The sequence below is a fragment of the Phascolarctos cinereus genome, unplaced genomic scaffold (assembly GCF_003287225.1).
Source record: "Phascolarctos cinereus isolate Bilbo 61053 unplaced genomic scaffold, phaCin_HiC Scaffold_5;HRSCAF=322, whole genome shotgun sequence".
Classification (NCBI taxonomy): domain Eukaryota; kingdom Metazoa; phylum Chordata; class Mammalia; order Diprotodontia; family Phascolarctidae; genus Phascolarctos; species Phascolarctos cinereus.
Genome location: NW_027555958.1, coordinates 454,316,359 through 454,338,350, shown reverse-complemented (window position 1 = coordinate 454,338,350; position 21,992 = coordinate 454,316,359). Strand labels below are relative to the sequence as shown.

The 21,992-nt window shown below is 48.9% G+C and overlaps 1 protein-coding gene across 1 annotated transcript in view; it reads left to right on the top strand.

Moving 5' to 3' along the window:
* Positions 1–15,499, top strand: part of GLIS1 (GLIS family zinc finger 1) — a 265,928-nt gene extending 250,429 nt beyond the window's left edge. Inside the window, 3 exon segments of the mRNA XM_020987813.2 lie at positions 10,017–10,195; positions 12,890–13,069; positions 14,921–15,499. Coding sequence (XP_020843472.2) covers positions 10,017–10,195; positions 12,890–13,069; positions 14,921–15,057 — 496 coding nt within the window. The 3' untranslated portion in view covers positions 15,058–15,499.
* Positions 15,500–21,992: the final 6,493 nt, after the last annotated feature.

Sequence of the window (21,992 nt, the reverse complement as noted above, 5' to 3'; positions counted from 1 at the left end):
TAAAAAGATTGAACTGATTTGCAGTAACACCAGTAGTGTATGCGTGTACTTCTTCCTTCACCAACATAGGTTTTGTTTTTATCGTTTTTATTTATTTTTGTAAATTAGAAGATTGTGACATGGTGCCTTAGACTTGTTTTGATTTGAATTCCTTTGATTCTTATTTTTCCAGGTCATTATTTCCAATTTCTGTTCCTTCTTTCATGGGTTGTTTATTTAATCATTTGTCTTTTGGAGCCTTATGGCTGCCCTTTTAGATTCATATCAATTCCTTGTAAGTTCCTTCTGGATCAAATCACCGAGATCTCCTAGGTCATCTAATCCAATCGGACCCACATGTGGGTCCAACATCTTTTCCAGTGACATTGGGAATGCATTATAATTCTTACATGCATATCCAGAAGTGATGGGAGATAAAGCTGAAAAAGAAGGGTGGAGACAGGCCATGACTAGCCTGATCCCTTCCAGGGAAAGCAAAGCTACCTTGGGCTTCAGCCTGCTTTATAAGCCCTCCTCAAATGACCCATCCCTCAAGACACTTCACAAACATCATCCTGGTAAAAGATAAATAAACAGGGGCTCTCTAGCCTGCCTTCCTGTGGGGCCTGTATACACAGCTTTGCCTCATCCATCACCTGTCCTTGCATTCCTGGGTAAGTACACGTAAAGAATTTTTATGCCTGTGAGCTCGAGTGATGACAAGATGGGATCCCTCACCTCCTCGGCCCCCAGATGCTTCCCACCCAACCCCTTCGTGGTGCCTATCCCAAAGGTGAATTATGGAGCCCCCAAAGCAGCCAAAACACCAAGACCTCCCCCAGGCTAGGGGACAAAAAGACCACTCATATTTGTGGGGCTTGATTTCAATCCCCTCCCCCTTTTAGGAGGGGTGGAGGTGGGGAGAAGGATTCATGTTCTCGCCCGTCTTGCCAAAGTCAATGTCCAGTCCAACGTTCCCTGCTCCCAGAGGGTTTCCTAAGACATTTAAATGGTTTGACAGAATTATCCAATTTACTCACAAATGTTCTAAGAGGATCTGACTTCATTACCAAATATATTTATACTGGCTCTCAGGCATAGGTACAGAGTTTGGTTGTATGTATATTAGATTTGCTTTTAGAGGGGGTTGAAGGCAGAGGCCTCTGGGTGCCAGGACAAGTCATTTTATATTAATTTATATGTATTTTCTTGAAAGCCAAAGTGTTTAACTTAGACATGGTTGGGCCAACCGAGAATGGGCCTCCCCCAGTGGACTTGCTCCATTTTGATTCAGTATTTCATTTTTAAGACTTCAGGTAGCACCGTGTTCTTTCAACACACATTATGGCGTCTGCTGTGAGTAATAAGTTTTGTTTAATAGCAGCGGCTTGTGAAGATGGTAAATCAGAATGGCTCACAGGCTGGGGATGGGAAAACAAACCAGCTGCTCCCGGGGCGGGGCAGAGGGAAGGTCTGTCCTCTCCATCAGACCTTAGGGGTTAGCTCCATCAGACCACGAACCACCAAGGTTTGTAGGGGATGCGTCGGACACGAACGTAGCAATAGTTCAAGGCTCAGATCTCGTGGTCATGAGCCCTCCACCATGGGACAGGTGGGGAGGTTCAGGGATGTGCTCAGAAGAGAGCTGGATGTCAAAGAACCCGGGTTCAAATCTAGGAAGAGCAAATAGGAGAGACCAGAAAGGCAGAGGACGTCAGTGCCCAAGGCAGCTCAATCTCAAGGGCTTTGAGGCCTCCAAAAGAAGAGAGGATTTTTCCCCAAAAACAATTAGAAAAAAATCACCTTTCCCAAAATGGTAATCGATAGAATATTAATAACTACCAATCTATATGCCTACTCTTGCAACAGCCTCCTGGTCGACCTCCTCTCCCTCGTCAACTCAGCAGCGAAAGAGATCTTTCTAATGTACTGTGCAGTAAACCCCAGTGACTCACTGGTATTTCTAGAATCAAATATAAAGGCCTCTGTTTGGTGTTTAATGGACTTCACAATCTGGCTGCGGTCTACTTTCCAGCCCCATTAAATATTACTCCCTTTCATACACTTTTATATTTATATAATCTGTCTTTCTTGGTGTACCTTCTGTCTCCCATCTCCACACCTTTGCACTGGCTCATGCCTGGGATGCCCTCTCTCCTGACCTCCTCTTCTTGTAATCCTTTGTTTTCTTCATGGCTAAGTTCAAATATCACCTTCTACAAGAAGCTTTTCTTGATCCCTGCTGGCTTCATGTGCGATTTCCCTAGATTACTTTCTGGTTTGTTTGGTTTTTTTGTTTCATTTCCGGGAGGGTGACTAGGATAAGGGGTACACACCATGACAAAGTGGGGATGAGTTAGATCTGAGCTGCTAGTGGGAACACCCCCATCAGTGAGATGGTGGATCCATTGAAATCCCTTATCTAATTTCATCCATTCAGGAAACAGCAAAACCAGTTCAGTTCAGTGCCTTTTCACTAAATGTCCACTATTTGTATGGCCCTGGGAGAGACACAGAGATGAATAGGGCCCTAAAGAGAGTGAGCATGATGTAGGCGTGTAGCCCCTTCTCAGAGCTGGGACACCAGATGGTGACTGACTTCTCCCCTCAGGGGTCTAGGAGGAGTGCTGAGGAGTTGAAAATTGTAGTACTATTGCCTGAGAGCCCCGCTCTGGTGTGCCGCTCACTATTCATCAGCCAGTTAATATTTCACTCCAAGCCTTTTACTTTTATCCTCGCTTCCATCTATCAAGGTATCAGGATATGCTTGAACTACACTTTGTTCAGGGAAGCGAGATGTGTGTGATTGGGTTGTTTAGTAGAAGGGTAGAGCGGAGCTGTACATTTTCCTTATCCACCATTGTGGTCTAATTCCAGTTAGCTTTTACAAAAGGTTTTCCTGAGAGAGGGTAACAAGGGATAGAAGTTATTAATAAATCCCCCCCAAACTAGAAGCACCCTTCTTTCTGTACCCACTCAAAACCTAAGAAGAGCAGGCTTAGAGGAGTTGATACAAAACATTCCCCTCAACCCCTCTTGTACACACTGGATCCTGAGGAGAGTGCGCTCACAAGGACCATATGTGGCCGAGGGGACCTCCCGGCCCTATGAGTTCTTTTCTTCTTTTGCAGACTCCCCACCATGTCCATTTCTGGGGTGGGGTGGCCACTAGATGAGTTACTCCCTTGCTCAGCTTGGCCAATTTCCTTTCAGCTCTCAGGTCACTGAGACTTGGCCAAGCAGGTCACAGTCCAGTGCCCTCACCAGACTCAGCTCATTCCTCCACTGCCTCTGGGTCACTAGTCATTGGTGGGAACTCAGAGGAAGCCTCTGGCCTCAGCAGCTACCCGGTCACTGCCACCTCATTCACCTAAAATAAGAAAGAGCAAATACCAAAAATTAATAAACAAATAAAATGAATGAATGAATAGAAATTATACAAACAAATTGTCATAAATGCTCAGAGACACAAGACAAATGAAGCTCTTTTTTCTACCTGGAAATTCTTATTTTGCTCACTTCCAGGAAGGAAAAGTGCAAAAAAAAAAAAAAGCCCAAAGTGGGGTCTACCCATCCACTTGTATTCCAGCTCAGTTTCAGCTCAGTCATTAGTCCTTCTGGTTCAGAAGCCAGTTAGAAAACTCCTTGACCTCACATATAGCACCTCCCCGAGGTCACTCATCACCAGAAGCTCACCAGCCCTCTATGTGTTGGATTGAAACCAGCAAGGGAAATTCACGTGCTCTTTATAACCCACTGGAAGGGCTTGTACACACATACTTTAAGCACTGGGTTCTCACTGGTTCCATTACAAGTAGAAAGAACAGGAAAGAGTTTTTTTTGTTGTTTTGGTTTTTTGTGTGTGTTTTTTTTAAGGAATTGAGTCAAAAGCGATTAGGATTCAGATACTCTGATGCTTATTAGCTGTGTGAAGCCTGAGAACAGGGGATGTATGTCAGAGCTTAGAGAGACTTTAGATCAGAGATTGTCAAAGCTGGAAGGGGTCTTAAAACACAAGATGTCAGAGCTGGGAGGGGCCTTAGAACAGGAGATGTCAGAGCTGGGAGGGGCCTTAGAACAGGGAATGGCAGAGCTGGGAGGGGCCTGAGAACAGGGAATGTCACAGCTGGGAGGGGCCTGAGAACAGGGGATGTCAGAGCTGGGAGGGGCCTGAGAACAGGGAATGTCACAAGTGGGAGGGGCCTGAGAACAGGGAGCATCAGAGCTGGGAGGGGCCTGAGAACAAAAGTCAGCCTTTAGAACTTTAGAACATGGACTTTTCCAGCTGATAAGCCCCTTAATGATTATCTAGTCCAATCCTCTCCTCAGTGTGGTTCCATGGAGCGCACGGGACCTGGGAGTTCCAATGCCAACCCTGTCCCTACCTCCTGTGTGACATTGAACAAAATGTTGCCTCTCTGGGCCCCAGGCTCCTGGAAACTAGAAGGGGAACAGTTTTTCCAGGGCTGCCCAGCAAGTTCCTCGCCCGGTAGGCTCATCCTGGCCTCTGCAGATGTGCAGCCTGTTTGGGAGATGTCCAGACAGGGGAAAGGGAAAGTCCCCAGATGCCTGGCAGACCTGGCCTCCTCACCTCTCCCTCCCAGAATCCCTTTCTTCATTCAAGACTCAGTTCAGGTGCCAACTTTCCATGAAGCTTTTCCTGATCCCCCTACCCCCCAACTCCAGGAGGCAGCCTGGGCTAGTGGTTCAGGACCTGTCCTGAAAGCCAGGCAGACCTGAGGTCAGGTCCTACCTCTGACCTATCCTGGGAGCAGTGCCAACAACTAGAGGGATCATGGACGGTCTCCCAGAGGTGGTGACCCAAACAGGCCAAGATTGCTCTGGGAAGAACGCCTGGGGAGGTGTCAGGAAACAGGCATCTGGGGCAGGGGCAGCTGGAGACAAGGCGGGCACTCCACAGCGTGTTTCCATTTGGATTGCTCCCCACAGATGCCAGTGTGAGGAAGAAGCCTCTCTGCCCGATCCAGCTTTTATTTCTGTGATGCACAGACATGCTTCAGGGGCTGCTGAGGATGGCTCCCCCCAAAATCCCCAACCCAGGCTTTGCCGTGTGGCCTCTCTGCTCTGCTTTATGAGCCTCAGCCTTTATTAGCCTGCTTTATTAGGCCTGCGGGTGAGGGAAGAGGGGCCACTTGGGGTGGTAGAAGGAGCCCCAGATACAGGATCAGGAGACCTGGCCTGTAGCCGTGCTTTGCCTCCAGCTCCCTGGGCAGCCTGGAGAAATCCCCATCCCCTTCTCTGGGCCTCAGTTTCCTCCTCTGTAAGGTGACAGGGTCTAGCTCTCTAAGAAGGGTCCAAGGTCCCCTTCTGGCTCTCACTCTCTATATTAGAACGTAGGCTCCGGGTTCAAGTGCTGCCATTGACACATCCTGGCTGTAGAATGGGAAAGACTTCCCCCTGCTCCCAGGACACTCTAAGAAGATTAAGTTGTAAAGCACTGACTTCCCTGACTTCCTTCAAGACCCAGCTCAGATCCTACCTTCTGCAGGAGGCCTGTCCCAGTGTCCCCCAGTGCTGCTGCCTTCCCTCGGAGATCACCTCCCATTTATACTGTATCTGGTGTTTTTGTTTCTTGGTCATTTTTCAGTCACATTTGACTCTCCTTTACCCTATTTGGGGTTTTCTTGGCAAAGATACTGGACTGGTCTGCCATTCCCTTCTCCAGCTCATTTTACAGATGAGGAAACTGAGGCAAACAGGGTGAAGTGACTTGCCCAGGGTCACACAGTTACTAAGTGTCTAAGACTGGATTTGAACTCAGGAAGACGAGTCTTCCTGACCCTGGGCTGTGGCACCACCTAGTGGCCCATCTTGTGTGTACCTAGTTGTTCATGTGTTGCTATGTCCCCATTAGACGGGGAGCTCCGTGAGGGCAGGGACCATGTTTTTTGTCTTTTAGATGTATGTAAAGTGATTAGCACAGTGCCTGGCACATCACAGGCTTTTAATAAATACTTGTTCTCTTCCTTGTCCTTTGCATCGCCAGCTTCTTACTTAGTATATCTGGCACATACTCAGTGTCTAATCAACTCTTTTGACTAATTCAATGACGTCACACATGAGGTTAAAAAATAAACACCGTGGGACCCTGGCCAAGTCACTTGACGCCAATTGCCTAAAAAAAATAAATAAACAAACACCAGCAAAGTCATTTAGGTAAGGAGGTATGCAGAGAGGGAGATCAGAATAGGCCTGGTACAAAGGGTGGTGACTGAGCTCTGTCTCAAAGGAAACTAGGGATTCTCCAGTGTAGAGATGGGCAGGGAGGCTATTCTAGACTGAGTAGCAGCCTATATAAGGGCAGAGACAGGGGATCGACTGCCATGTATAGCAAACCACAAATAGCCAGTTCTGCTGGAACACAGAGTATAGGAAAGAGAGAAATGTGTCATAAGGCTAGAAATCAGGGAGGCTGAAGCCAGATTTTAAAGGACTTTCCCTGCCAAAGAGAAGAGTTCACATTTCATCCTACAGCCCCTGGGGAGTGCCCGATACTTCTTCAAGAGGAGAGTACCACAGTTAGCTCTGTGCTTTAGCAGTATCATTTTGGCAGCTGTAGGAAGGATTCTTTCTCTCTCTGAGTCCCTTATTGCTTTGAGGAAGTGGGTCAAGAAACCAGGGTTCTAGCTGATTAGGCAGAACCTCTCTCAGGTCAGGATGTTCTGAGAATAAGTCAGTCGACAAACATTTAACAAGCCTTTGCTGTGTCCTGGAGACTGTTCTGGGCCCTGGGCTACAAGGCTGACTTCCCTTTGTGCTTTGCCTCATCAGGAGCTGTCCAGCATGGGAACGGTCTGGGCTGGTGGGGAAGCAGATGATGAGCTCCCCCCATCACCATAGGCCACAGGATACTTTCCAGTATGTTAAAAAGAGTTTAAAACCTTAAGGTCTGCAAAGCATTAACCACGCACATTCTCTCATTTGGACCTCACCACAGCCCTGTAAGACACAGGTCTTACACAGCTTCCACAAAGCTTCAGGTATGAATGTCCCCATTTTACAGTGGAGATAACTGAGGCTCGGAGGGGCTAAGTGATTTGCCCATGGTCGCATAGCTAGTAAGTGTCAGAGGCAGGATTTGAATCCAGGACTTCTTGATCCCAGTGGTCTGTCACTATACTGAACTGACAGCCGCCTGCGGAGTGCCTGAGCTGGAGAAGGCCCTGAGAGAAGAGAAGATCCTTGAGAGCAGGGACCATTTCATTTTTGGGCTGTGTACCCATCCTCAGTACCTAGCAAGTGCCTGGCACCGTAGTAAGCACTTAGCAAATGCTTATTGCTTGAACAGGTAACCTTAGGGATGATCTGATGTAGGGGTTTTTAACCTTTTTAAGGTCATGGAGGCAGCCAGGGGATGCAGTGGATAGAAGCTGGGCCTACGGTCAAAAGACCCGAGTTCAGAGTTGGCCTCAGACTAGCTTTGTGGCCCCAGGCAAGTCACTTACCCTTTGTTTGCCTCAGTTTCCCCAGCTGTGAAATGGGGATCATAATCACCCCTACCTCCCAGGATTGTTGTGAGGATTGAATGTGACAGTATTCATAAAGTACTTAACACAGTGCCTGCCACATAGTAGATGCTTCATAAATGTTCATTTCCTTCCTTCATGGACCCTTTGGCAGCCTGGAATCATGTATTTAAATGCATAAAAGAAAGTATATATTGCAAAAGAAATCTGTAATGAGCTCCCACCCCAGGAGTCCAGGCTGGGTGCCCTCCTCTCAGGGATGCAGCAGAAGGGAGTCATTCTACCCTGGCGGGTGATGAGCCCAGAATCCCAGGAGGCTGCTCTTGACTCTGGGATACTCCCAGTCTAGCAGGCTCTAACTTCCTGGCCTCCCTGATTTCTCACCTGCCAAACTGGATTCTGAAAAGGGCCCCTCGCTTACCAGCCTGGAATCCAAAGGGGTCCCTCGGGACTCACTGCTCTGGATTCTCAGGCTCTTCCCAGCTGTGCATCATCCCCAGATCTCCCCACTTTTAAAAACTCCCTGCACCCTCACATCCCCTCCTCTCCCTCAGGGCTGCATTCCTAGGAAAGGCTGTCTACACTCCTCACCTCTCGCTTCCTTCTTAAACCCTTGCACTTCCAACCCCATGGCGTGACTAGAACACCCCTCCCCATAAGCCAGACATGCATTCTTCTATCTTGGGGAGCAGCCCTTAGCTTTTCTTTTGCTGTTTAACGATTGGACAGCCTGTCTCGCCCGTGGGGGTGGGGAAGAGGACTAGTCTTTGTCTGAAGGCCTCTAGGAAGGGGGGCTCCATCCATTTTTGCTAGCCCTTACGTGAGGAGAGCTGGGGCTGTGTTCCCCTGCACCACCCTTCCCTCACTCTAGCCAGTCTGTCCAACAAGAGGGAAAGGTACCGGTCACTGCACGGTGTGTAACTCAAAATGGGTGTTATTCTGAGCTGACTTGGTATCAGTACGCAGACCAGCCTCATGCACGTCATCGTGAAGAGCAGGCAAACATTTGTCAGGTGTCAGCAGCATGTATTCACTGCCAAGCTCTGTGCTCCACATTGGGGGTATAGAGAAAGACAAAAACAGTTAGAAAAGACTCTTTTTGTGCTTTTCCCGTGACTGTCTATGGGAAACAGTGCCTCTCCGCAGGGCGTGCGTAGCTCAGCCTCAGCAGCGGCACCGTTTTTACAGCCCTTCAGAGAACCCCAAAGAGTCTCCCTTCACTGTGTCTCGGCTTCATGGGGGGAATCGGCCCTGGATCTAATCTGTTACACAAACGAACATTTCATCGTTTGCTTTACAGAGCTCTGAAGCTGGTAACCAGAACCAGATCTCCGCAACGGCTGAAACCATGTACTGGAGGGACAGCCAAGAACTCACTGTAATTTATCTCAGGATTGGCTCTGGGAGTTCACAGAGGATCAGCCCTCTCTATCCTCATCCTCTTCTTCCTCCTCCTCCTCTTCTTCCTCCTCGAGGTGCCTTCAAGACCTCCCTTTGCTGGTCTCTTTCATAGACTGGTACATGATAAACCTGGATAAAACCTTGGGGCTGAGGATGCCCAGACAGAATGTCCAAGCCAGAGACAAGCTCGGGACCTAGAATGTGCTAGAAGGGAGCCTCATAGAGCAGAAGATACCAAGGCTCAGACCAGTGAAAATGGCGGCACTCATCAGAGGTCCCATAACAAGTTAGAATGTCGCTAGGTCTTCATTTCCAGGACCTCTTTCTTCTGTCTCATTTTAGAGAAAGGGGCCATGGGGTGTAGTGGAAAGGTCATTACATTTGGACACATGGTTTCAAGCCTGGGCTTAGCACCATCACTGGGCAGCCTCCTACTTTGAGACTCTTCTCCTACAGATATTTTACCCTACCTAGATCAAGGTGGATGTTACCAGACATTCTCCCTGCTTCCTTGTGGAGTTAAACAATGATAATAATAATAATAATAATAATAATAATAATAATAATAATAATAATAGTGACAGCAGAGATGAGACTGAAACCCATATAGCAGGCCTATGAAATCAGAGAAGGTCAGAGCTGGGAGGGGCCTGAGAACAGGGAAGGTCAGAGCTGGGAGGGGCCTGAAAACAGGGGATGTCAGAGCTGGGAGGGGCCAGAGAACAGGGGATGTCAGAGCTGGGAGGGACTTCAGAAAACAAAATGAGAGAACTCAGAAATCTAGAACACAGAGATTAAAGGGATTTTCGAAAGTAAAACATTACAGTCTGGAGCACTGAATGTCAAACTAGAACATCAGAGATGGCGGTCCGTGTCCATTCCTCTGGGCATCACTCAGCAGCCAGATGCCCTCCCCACTCCTTCAGACCATGTTCTAGCCAGTATGCATCTTACTGTCTTCCTAACTTTTGCTCCTTCTTTCTATCCCCCAGTGGCTTTTAAAAATCTGCAGTGGGATATCAGCAGAAATCCAGGTTCCTTCTAGCTAAGGACCTTGAAAGAGACCCCCACCACCCCCGCCATGGCCCCTCTGGGCCGTGACTCGTGGTCCCTTTCCCACAATTCACCCATTTCTGTTTCCCTCCCCAGGCTCACTCCTAGCATCCTCACTCCGCTGAAAGCGCTCCTCCCGCCTGCCCTCCTGCAGAAACAGCCACTGCCGCCTGCACAGACCCACCCCCCTGGAGGGCAGCCCTTCCCAACTCTTTCTAGCAAACCGTACCCACCGTTTCAGAACCCCGCAGCAGCACCGCCGCTGGCCCCACAAGGTAAGAATGAGGACGGTCTGCTTCCTGAGCATCTCCTGGGGGGAGCTCAGCGTTGTCCAGCCTGGGGGCCGATCCCATCCCTGCCCTCGGGAAGTTCGGTCTAGGAGAAGGAAGAGACTCAAACGCAGAGAACTGTAGTAATAATAATTAGTAATCACTCCCATTTCTCATGGGCACTGAATTTACCAAGCACTTTCCCTAACACCAGCCCCCTCAGGTGAGGAGTCCCAGGGTTTTTATCCTATTGTTCCTGTAAACCTTCAGGCCACGTCCAGCATGTCCCCTTGTCTTTGGGGGACGCCTCGGGGCTGAGGACCTCCCGGGCCCCATTGCATCAGGGTCTGAAGTGACAAGGCAGCTTGACAGAATTGATGGGGACTTCTTGGAACCTCAGGCACCCAGAATTACCACAACACGTGGCCCAACAGGACAGGCATCATAGGAGAAGGATGAAGACAGGTGTTTGAGGACACTGGCGGGGAAGAAAGGCTGCCTTCGGGGCGGTCAGAGGCTTCCTGGGGCCCACGCTGAAGAGAGACGAGGACTCGGGAGAGGGGGCTGTGGAAGGAGTCTGGCGGGTGGGGGGAGGGGCATCTCCTTCTGTGGCAAAGTTACAATTATGGAGGATGTAACATGGGCACCCCAAGGGGTAATGACATCCCCTAGACCTTGAGCACCAGCACACCCTCCTTACCTAGGGAATGTGGCTTAGGAGAAGCACGAGGGAACCAGGTCAGGCCCGAAGGACTGCGGCCCTTTCCCTGTGGGATCTAATTAGGGAGGAGGGGATCGTGCTGGCCCATTGACCTTTCATTGCAAGATGCCAGACACTGTAGAGAAGCCTTGACAGCCTAGAAACTCACTGTGTGTGACCTTGGATAGGTCATTGAGCTGCTCTGGGCCTTGGTTACCTCTTTTTTAAAATAAGAGGATAACCTAAATCTAAATCTCAAAGATCTAAATGTTTTTGAGGCCCCTCCCACCTCTGACATCCCCTGTTCTAAGGCCCCTCCCCCTGACACTCCCTGTTCTAAGGCCTTCCCAGCTCTGACATTCCCTGTTGTAAGGCCCTCCCAGCTCTGCCATTTTATTTTAACTGAGCTCGATGTCCCATTATTGCTTCCATTTGAAAGGCTTAAGTTGGCCTGGCTTTATGATGTCACCCAGCGATCCATGATTATGTTCCTATAACAAGGGAAATCACCCTAAAACCACAAGGGGGGATGTGGAGCAGCCTGTGCCAGCAGCAGAAACATGTACCCGGGCCAACTTGGGGTTTGAAACCATCACAAACAGATTTTACCACTGTCGGTCTCAGATCGCAAAGAGGAAAACCACACTTCCTTCCCACGCCAGCCCCTACCCCGCCATTGCCCTTCACACTGCTGTAGAGAAGCTGAGCCTGGAGAGGGGATGGTGAGAGTGGAGGAGAGAATCTCCCCATCCCTAGCTCCTTCCCAATGCCTGCCGTGGGCCAGGGCACGGAGGCGTCACATCCCAAAGGGCCCTCTGGGGTCGTTCCCTGGATTGATCTCCTCTAATGTGTCGTTGACTGGGGATCAGGCTTGAACACCTCTGGTCATGGGGACCTCTCCGAGGGGCTCTACAGCCAAAGGGAGTTCTCATAGTGATGAATGGAGGTTCGGGAAATTTGAGAACAAAGGAAGAAAGCCAAGCCTGTTTTTAGACCACAACATTACCACATGTAATAATTGCATGTTTAATATTTTAGAGGGAAAAATTATACGTTCTCCCTGCTTCCTACCTCCTAGCCCAGTAGCATCATAATGTAACTTGGCAGCCCTGGCTGGAGCAGCAGCTATGTGAAGATGCCTGCGCTGGGAGGGGTCTCAGAGGCTGTGAGGTCCAACTGCTCCTTTTTTACAAATAAGGAAACTGAGGCCCAAATAGGTTATGGGTCCTGCCCACTATCGCAAAGGTTAGAAGTCTGAAGAGACAGCCCCTCATGGAGCTCAGATAGAAAGAGCTGACTGTGATAGATGGTACCTGGTACAGGGTCAGACTCTTGCTCAGGAAGACAGTCATGTCCTGCCTGTGGCACATAGTGACCTTGTCACTTTGGGCAAGTCACTGAACGTTTTGGTACCCTGCTTACATTAGCGAGGAGACCTGGAATTCTCCTGTACTTGAAATCACAAGTTTAGACCAAAAAAGGAAAGAAGCATTAGGGGTACAGGTTTGGTGATGTCCTCAGGGAAGCTGAGTTATCAGGTGAGATCAGAAATGAGCCCCCACCAGCGGTGCTCATAAAGGCTGGAGGGTAATTCATCAGGTATGAACAGGGAGGGAGGGCGTTCCAGGCCTGGAGTTGGGTGGGAAGTTGGGAGTGTGGTCTCGGGTCAGAGAGAGGTGAGGATGCGTAAGGAAGGGAGGACAAGAAATGCTAAGAGCAGCTGGCATCATTGTAGTCTTCGACACTGCAAAGTACTGCGTGTATCTCTTGGCAGCTAAGTGCCACACCGAGGATCGGGGGGGGGGTCCGAGCCACCGGACGTGTCCCCTTTGTCATCTGCACCCAAGGAGGCCTTGCCCATCCCCCTGAGCTGAATCCAAAGCGGTTCCCAGAGCTTGCCTTTAGAAGCACAGTAGCCAAGTTGGCAGCTATGGACGGAGAAGTGCCGGGAGGTGGGAAAGATGTATGTGTGTCCTGCTGACGCCATGCTCCCTCCTCAGGCTACCAAGGCAGCTTCCATTCCATCCAGAACTGTTTCCACTACGGCGACTGCTACAGGGTGGTGGAGCCAGCCGGCGGCAGCGGTGGCGGCAGGGACGGCCTGGCAGGAGAGCCCCGTGGCTTTAATCCTCTGCGGGCCAATGGCTATCACACCCTCAGCGCCCCCTTGCCAGCCCAAGGTAACCGATGCTCATGTTCACAGGGCACAGCTCTAGGGTTCAAGGAAGGTCAACTTGGGTCTGCTGGTCACCCAGTATTTATTAAGTACCTGCTGTGTGCAAAGCCCTGCACTAGGCCAGATACGTGGGTTAGATCACACACAGTTCTAAAACATCCGCCCTGCCCTCATGGAGCTTGTAATGTGATACAAGGCTGACTCAATTCAGTTTCACTAGCCTTTACTAACCACTCAGTGGATGTAGAGCAGAGCCCTGTGCTAGGTACTGGGTGAGATAGGATGTTTGGGTTAGGCAGGGCACCTGCCCTCATGGAGCTTACGCTGGTCAGCAGATTAGCCAAGAAGACTGTAATACAGAAAGCCACAGGAGATGTGTGTTTGTCATTGCCGGGGGGGGGGGGGGGGGAAGGGAAGGTTCTTAGTGACCCGGGCTTTCTGGAGGAGGGGGCCCTGAGCTCAGAGCTGGGGGGTCCAGAATAAGGGTCAGAATGGTGCCCCTCATTCAGAGCCCCTGACGGCTAGTGAGGAATGTGGATCTGACACAGGGGTAGGGGGTAGTTCAGAGTTGGCTAGATGGTCACGAAGCACTCGCTGTAGGAGACAGGCCTGGAGCTGGGTCCTGAAGCATGAGGAAGACTCGGGTGGGTGGAAGGGACTGGGGTAAGAGATCCTCCAGAGCACACAGCTGGTATGTCAGAGCCTGGGAACAGAGCGGGGCTCCTCTGCTTGCTCCCAGGCTGCTAAGTCCTTTCCCACCTCTCTAGTCTTCTTACACTTCACAGCCTTCCCTGAAGTCTGGGATCCGGGTCCCCTGACTGACCAGATTACATAGTGCTTCATCTCCCAGCTCCATGTCTTTGCCCTGGCTGTGCCCCATGCCTGGAATGCTTGCCCGGCTCCTCTCCTCCTTCTGGCTTCCTTCAGATCTAATCTTCTGCAGGAGGCCTTCCTCAGGCCTGATCAGTGCTAGTGCCTTTCCTTGGAGGTTACTTCTGATCTACCCTGTGCCCACTGGCATCATATAGAGTTGTTTACTAGAACATCAGCCCCCTGAGGGCAGGGACTGGTTTTCCTTTTCTTTGCCCTCTCCAGGCCAGGGGAGGGAACTAGTCAATCAATACGCATTTATTAAGCGCCTACTATGTGCCGGGCTCTATGCTAAACTCTGGGGGATGGAGCCCGCTTGGTTTTAATTACTTCTTGTGACCTCCTCACTGAAATCTTTTGGGTGGTTTGGGCCTCATCTGTTATAATAATGTAATATAAGGATAATGATGGTATTGTTATTATTAGCTCACGTTTCTATATGAAATGTGAAAGTTTACAAGACTTTCTTGGCATTAACCCTGTGAGGTGCAAAGGTTATTTCCCCCGTTTGACAGATGAGGAAACCAAAGCCCAGGGTCACACAGCTAGTAAATGACAAATCTGGGGTCCAGAGTGAGGTTGCATGACTTCAGGTATAAGGCGGCTAGACGGCGCTATCGTGGATGGAGTGCGGCCCTGGAGTCAGGAAGACCTGAGTTCAAATCTAGCCTCAGACATTTGCTAGCTGTGTTACTCTGGGCGAGTCATTTACTGACTGCCCCAATTTCCCCATCTGTAAAATGGGTGGTTGTGATGATCAAGTGGGATAATTTTTAAAAGTCACTTTGCAAACCTTAGAGCATTGTGGAAGTGCTAGCTGTTGTTACTGTCATTGTTGTTATTTGTTGTTCGTGTGTCATCTCCCCCATTAAATGCTTGCTCTTGACCTCTCTAGGTATCTCCACTGTAATGTAGCACAGTGCCTGGCACACAGTAGGTGTGCTGTCTGACCAACCTCATGCTCTTCTCCCTTCTCTCCGGGCAGGCTATGACACCCTGCCAGACGGCCCGTGTGGACCCCAGGAAGCAGGCACCACCAGCCCAGAGGAGAGCGGCTTCTTCCCCAATGGCTCATTTGACCCCTGTTTGAATTCCCTCCCTTCCATCTACACCGACACCTAAGACCCCCCCCCATCTTACGTCCTCTCATTGTATCCATGCTAAGGCCCAGCCTGGTCTTCCAGGCCCGCATATGTAGCTCGGGCTGGAAGCCTGTATGAGCTCCGTAAACCCAAGCCCAGACAGACCCCAGCTTCCCAAACCAACACTAACTCCCCCCGGGAGCCACGGGTGGGCCGGGAGCCGTGGACCCGGTCCCCCACCAGGACACTGCCACAGAAGGAGGCCCCCGTAAGTCCTGCCCCAGTAGACAAGACAGTGCCCAGAAAGGACACTCCCCTGGATACCAGCAGGGGGCCCTCCTTGAAATTATCTGGACTTCTCTTTTTAATTTTAAGATCACAGACCTCATGTATATAAATTGTACAGAACTGACGTCCATTTCCTCAGCTGGTTTTATATGTTCGGTTTTACAAGAAAGCATTAAAAACTGGAAACATGCAAACGGTGACTGCACCCCTCTGTGTCTTGGGAATCGCAGCGAGGAGCGGATTGGGATGAAGGGTGTCCCGAGGCTTCCTCCTAAGCCCAGGTCTTGGGGGTGTCTTAAGCAAATGAACATTTCTGGCATGGAACACGTACAGTGGCAAGAATCTCGCGCTGAGATTGGCTCCTGCTTCTGTCACTGACTTGCTGTCAGACCTTGGCCAGACCGTGAGCCTCAGCTTCCCCATCTGTTAAGTGGGAATGATCCCTAACCCACAGGAATGTTACAAGCACCTACTGAGATCTTGGATGTAAAGGGATTTTAGAAAGCATACAGTGTTTTCATTAGCATGTTTTGTCAGTGGCAGTGGAGAAGCAAGACAGTATAAAACGTGTGTATATGCATATATTTATGTGTATACATGGATATTACATGTGTCCCAACAAGTCTTAGTGCAGTTTTAAGCTTTAACAGAGACAAGGACAGATCCCTGGGGCACGCTGCAAGAGACAGCCCTCTAATTCAAGATCAACCATTATTAACAATAGTAAAAATAATAATTAGCATTTATATAATATGTTTACTTAATATATTTTATATTATATATATTACATAATTATATATAATTACATATGCTATCTCATTTGATTCTCAAAAACAATGTGAGGTGGGTACTATTATTATCCCCATTTTACAGGTAAAGAAGCTGAGGCTGAGAAAATTTACATGACTTAGCCTTGATCACAGAACTAGTAAGCGACTATGGCAGTATTTGAACTCAGGTCTTCCTGACTCCAAGGCCATCATTTTATCCGCTGTGCCGCCTTTTATTGTTGGGTTATTTCTTCGTGACCCTGTTTGGGGTTTTCTTGGCAGAGACACTGGAGTGGTCTGCTGTTTCCTTCTCCAGCTTATTTTACAGATGAGGAAACTGAGGCAAACAGAGTGAAGTGACTTGCCCAGAGTCCCACAGCTAGTCAGTGCCTGAGGCCAGATTTAGACTCATGAAGATGAGTCTTCCTGACTCCGGGCCAGGTACTCTATTCGCTTGGCCACATAGCTGCCCTTCATGACCAGTATTCTTTGGGTATATTCTTTCAACCAATTCCAAATGTACTTACCTGTATTCCTGTCTAGCCCCCACCTCTCCACCATGTCCACAAAGACAGAATGAGGGAAGCTGTCACTTAGCTGGTTATGGTCCAGCATCCTACATCCGCCATCACCCTAGTGTGTTCATCTGGTTCCTTCATTGGGCGTCATCAACGTCAGGTCCCTCTTTACTGGGGCATATTGCAGCCCCTCCTTGTCTGGTGTGATTCTTGTCCACGTTCCTTCCATTAGCCCTTCAAAGACCAGCTATTCTGTGCCCTGAAGGCACTTCCTCAGGATCTTTTCATGCTCTCTGACTAGCCATGCAGCTGCCAAACCATCCCTGTCGCTCCGTGACCACACACCTCCGCTCCCAGTCCTCCATGGCCTTCCTCACATCTTGTTCACTCTTTCTCTTGCCAATCACCCCAGGGTACACGTGGCAGCTTGCTTACACCACCTGTGCCTTTCCAACATCCTTTGGGTCATGGGCAGCCCATTTCCTCCAATATTGAGTGTACCGTGATTCTCAGCCATCGCTGGAAGGAGATTGGCTTTTGTGGGGGGCGCAGTCTGGGACCTTTGGAAATGCTGGGACAGTTGACAAAATGCCTTCTAGACTGCTGTCCCTCTCTGAGACAGTTTTAAACAATCCATCTGCAATTCCTGCCTTAGAATTACGCACTGAGGACAAATTTGGCGGGCTGCTGCTCCATCTGCCCAGTGTGCCCATCTCATCCGCTTTGTATTTCCTGTGTGGATGGCCAGACTAGCTTCTCTTAGTAACAAGGAATCTTAACGCGGGGGGTCTTCCGCTGTTCTGGATCTTGATGCATTCAGCACAGTGCCATTCTCAAAAACCTCTGGAGGACCGCCCCATCTATAAGGAATCTATTTTCTGTAAAGCTCCTTCCAGTTCTGAACTAATTAATTTATAAACACTTACTACACATTTTATAAATCTCACGAGCCTATGATATAGAGTCCAGAGGGGAAGAGAGATTTCTCCATAGCCAATGAGGGACATCTTCCAGGACAGTAGTGAATGCCCTCAGTTAACACACAAATGTGGGTTCCATCCAGATGATCCAGATGGTCATATTCCAAGAATCACTGTGGCTTTAGCTATCAAGAAAGCTTATTTCATTTTGCCATTATGCATGGGAGGTCCCTTGTTGGAGGAGAGAACCTTCATGGCTAATGTTGTTTACTGTCCAGCATCAAATACTTATTCTGAGTCAAAAAATAATTAAAACTTTTACTCAGTTGTGTGACCATGAAGAAGTGATCTGATGGAAAAAATCATTTGTAAAAATTCAAGTGCCCTGAAAGACACCAGTAAATCCCAGCTCATATACCTATTTTTTCATCACCCTAAAATCTTTATAAAAATGGTTTCTGCACATATCCTGGACGAAAACATGAGAAGAGAAGAGGAAGGCAGGGGTGACTTTCTACACAGACCACATCTTTCCCATTGACTGAAAATCTAGAGGGTTCAAGTATAGCCACTGATTTTCTTTTTTGTCAACTTCAAAGAAGCACTTGACTTGTTAGAGCAAAATAATGCCCTCCAGACTCTTCCCAAGAAGGAGCCTGCCCTGCCCCATTAAGAATACCCAGGATTCCTCAGTAGAGGTCCATCTGTCCAACAATCCTCTGGTCATCTTCACTGAGCATAAAAGGGGGGGCATACGTACTCACCAAACACTGGTGTGGCAGATGTACGATACAAAATCCATACAGAAGAAGGATTCTCTATAGATGGTGAGGGCGCACAGATACTCCTGTTGATGGAAGAGATGGTGCTGGTTGCATTGAGCTGTAGAATACAGGGCCTTTGCTATAAGATCCATGACTGCTCAAAAGGTATCAACCTAACAATCCATACAAGGAAACTAAAGTGGACGAAGAATGCCTATTGCATGATAGGATTATAGATTTAGAGTCGGAGGGGAACTTAGGTGGCAACTGAGGGCAACTTACTAGCAGTGTGACCCTGGGCAAGTCACTTTACCTGTGTCTGCCTCAGTTTGCTAATTTATAAGATGGGGATAGTAACAGTACCTACATCCCAGTGTTGCCGTGAGGATCAAATGAGATAATTCTTGTAAAGATTTTAGCACAACGTTCAGCACTGTATAAACGTTGGTCATTAGTATCGTTATTATTCTGAACAATAAGAACCACGCACATTTCCAAAGTATTTGAAGGTTTACAAAGCATTTTGCATCATGCTCTCATTTGAGCTTCATAAAGGTAGCTGTTATCATACCCATTTCACAGGTGAGGAAACAAGTTGAAAGAGCCTGGATCGTTGAACCCACACATCCAGCTGTGCCAGGCAGCAGCAAGGGAAGGTTTGAAAGAGGCTCCTGCTGGCCACATGGCTGCTCAGAGGGTCATGGGATGGAACAGAGTAATCCCACAACCCTCCGCTTCAGTCTTCCAGTCCCCCAGTCCCCCAGTCCCCAAAAGCACGCTGGGAAATTCCCTAAGGAGCCAGGTGAAGAAAGGTATGGAGAGAGGCCCGAGGAAATCCTTCCCCAGGGTCCCTGAGTTCTGCTGTGGGGAGGGGATGGCCTGACTCCAGAGCTGCCTCCCAGTAATTAATTATCTGGGAGTAATTAGGGACGCGGTGATGTTCTTTTCAACTGGATTGCTCGGGAATCAATAGTAAGTCTTCTTGTTCCTCCTTAATACGATCCAGATAAGTCACATTAACTTACACAATGAGAACATATTTCCATTAATAATTAAAAAGAACAGGCAGAGGGAGAGAACACCCAGGGAGCTGGCGGAGTTTCCATTTAATTTCAGGATTAGGACGGGAAGAAGAGGGAGAGTAGAGAGTGAGAAAGAAGAGAGAGGAGGGAGAGGAGGGAAGACAGAAGGAAGGAGAAAAGGAGGAAGGGATATGAGGAAAGAAGACAGGAAAACATACCCACCCCTCAAAGCTTGTGTCTGAATTTCCACATCAAATAGGCCTCCTGTTACCAGGCCAGTCCTCCTCCCCCAGGAAGGCCTCCTCCCTGCGTGGCCTGTGCATCCAAAGGGGCCAATCTATCCAGAGAAGGGAGGCCGGAGAAAGAAGGGGTTAAATGGGGAGTGGCAGCTGGCAGGGAGGGGGGGGGCCCAGGGAGTTCAGCCAGCTGGGCGTCGTTAGCAGGAATTGGGGGCCAACAAAGAGCTGGTTTTTCCCTCCCCTTACAGGCATCTGGTGGGCGAGGCTCAATTTACCAGTCCGCGGGGACTCACTACAAAGGGCCTCTTTTGTTTGGCTTCGGGTTTTGTTTTGCTTTTCAAATCAACAACAACGTGCGACCACCAGCAGACCAGCGCCGGGCTGAGGAATGTGTCCTCGCGGCCTTCTCCAAGCCGCACCGATAGCTCTCTCGCCTCCGAGCTATTCGGGGAACGTGCCTTCGTTCAAGCGCCAGGCTCGGCCCGGACCCTGCTTCCCCCGCGGACTGGATGTGTGACCGGCGGCCGCTTCCCCTTTCTGGGGCTCGGCTTCCTCCTGCACAAGACGAAGCACCAGCGCTTGATGCGTTCTAACGTCCGACTTTCCAGCCACTTCTTTGTAATGGGGATCGGCGCGTGTGCGGAGCCATCAGCTGGCTCAGCGGGGCAACGCGGAGGACGTTTCCAGGGGAATCGGGGTGACGTGTAAGGGAAGGGCCCTGCAGGAACTGTGGAGCATGCGTCAGCATTCTCTAACGGGTGCCAGTTGGCCAGCCTTTGCATTGGGCGGAGCCTTTTCCGATTGGTTGAGTAGCAGAAACTGTTGGCCTCTCCCGAAATGCCTGAGTCAGCTCTGCCCACCTGGCCACCTCCTTGCTTTGTGGGAGTCTGAGGGAGCGTTGTGACTCCTTTTGCTCACAGCGTTTAGCGAGAGATACTCCTGTAATCGTTTTGTGCCCCCCGAGAAACAAGCCCCAATATCGATGCCCCAAGGACCAAGGAGCAACCTTTGGGCCTGACCTTCAAGTGACTTTTGGGACCCCAACCCAATGGAATAAAACTTATCTGGCACATATCTGGACATGAACTTGGTGGAAACAATGTTACAGAGTAACTGAGTTAAGTTTTGGGCCTACAACCCTAGGGAAAAAAGATGATACAGGGGGAAATGTGCATTTGTTTTTTGCTGTATCCTTAAAGTAAAAACTCCTTTGGAAAAGTTAGTCCACACCACATGGTGAAATGGAACTGAGGTGTCCATCCCTGGCTTCTGACAAATTGTGAGAACACAGCTGGGGAGGGGGGCTTAAGCCAATGACAGAAAGAAAAGCTGCCCCACAAACCCCTTAGGGTACCCTGGAACCATGGCAGGTGATGGAGTGAGCCTGGCCCTGAAAGAGTGGGGCCAGAGCGTACATGTTACATGTTAAATATCTCCTATGTGTCATCTGGTGCTATCTTCCATTCATTTCTAATTGTTCCATGGATAGGAACCCCGTATCTCCAAGCTAACAATGAATGCCTAGGGGGCAAAGACTCTGTCTTCTTCACTTTGGACACCTGCCCCCAGCCCAGGGCTCTGGACTTCTCAGTCTAATCCCTTTCCTTCCTCATTGAGATCAGTGCCTAACTCAGTCTCTCTCCTTCCCAATTCTTTTTCTCAGAGTCCAAGACTTCAATATACATATTAATTCTCTCTCAAACACCCTGCCCTTCCAGTTCCTCCATTTAGATTCCATCATCCCTCCCAATTACTGTCCTATAGCTCACCTTCCCTTTTCAGCTAAACTTGAGAAATACATCTCTCCTTGGGGATTTCCCCTTTCTCTTTTCTTTTCTTTTTATTAATTTATTTTGATTTATCAACAATCATTTCCATGAGCATTTGAGTTTTAAATTTTTCTTTCCCTCCCTCCCCACCTCCCTCTCTAAGGTGGTGTGCAATCTGATATAGGCTCTACATATACTTTCCTACTAAACATATTTTCACATTAGTCCTGTTATAAAGAATTAGAACCAATAGAAGGAACCACAAGAAAGAGGAAACAAAACAAAACAGAAGGAAAAAAAAGAGCAAATAGTATGCTTCGATCTGCACTTAAACTCCATAGTTCATTCTTTGGATGTGGATAGCATTTTCCAGCATGAGACTTTTGGAGATGTCTTAGATCCTTGCATTGCTGAAAAGAGCCAAGTCTATCACAGTTAGTTATCGCATAATGTGGCTGTTACTGTGTACAACGTTCTCCTGGTTCTGCTCACTTCACTCAGCATCAGTCCATACAAGTCTTTCCAGGTTTTTCTGAAGTCAGCCTGCTCATCATTTCTTATAGCACAATAGTATTCCATGACATTCACATACCACAACTTGTTCAGCCATTCCCCAATTGATGGGCATCCCCTCAATTTCCAATTCTTTGCCACCACAAAAAGAGCTGCTATAAATATTGTTGTA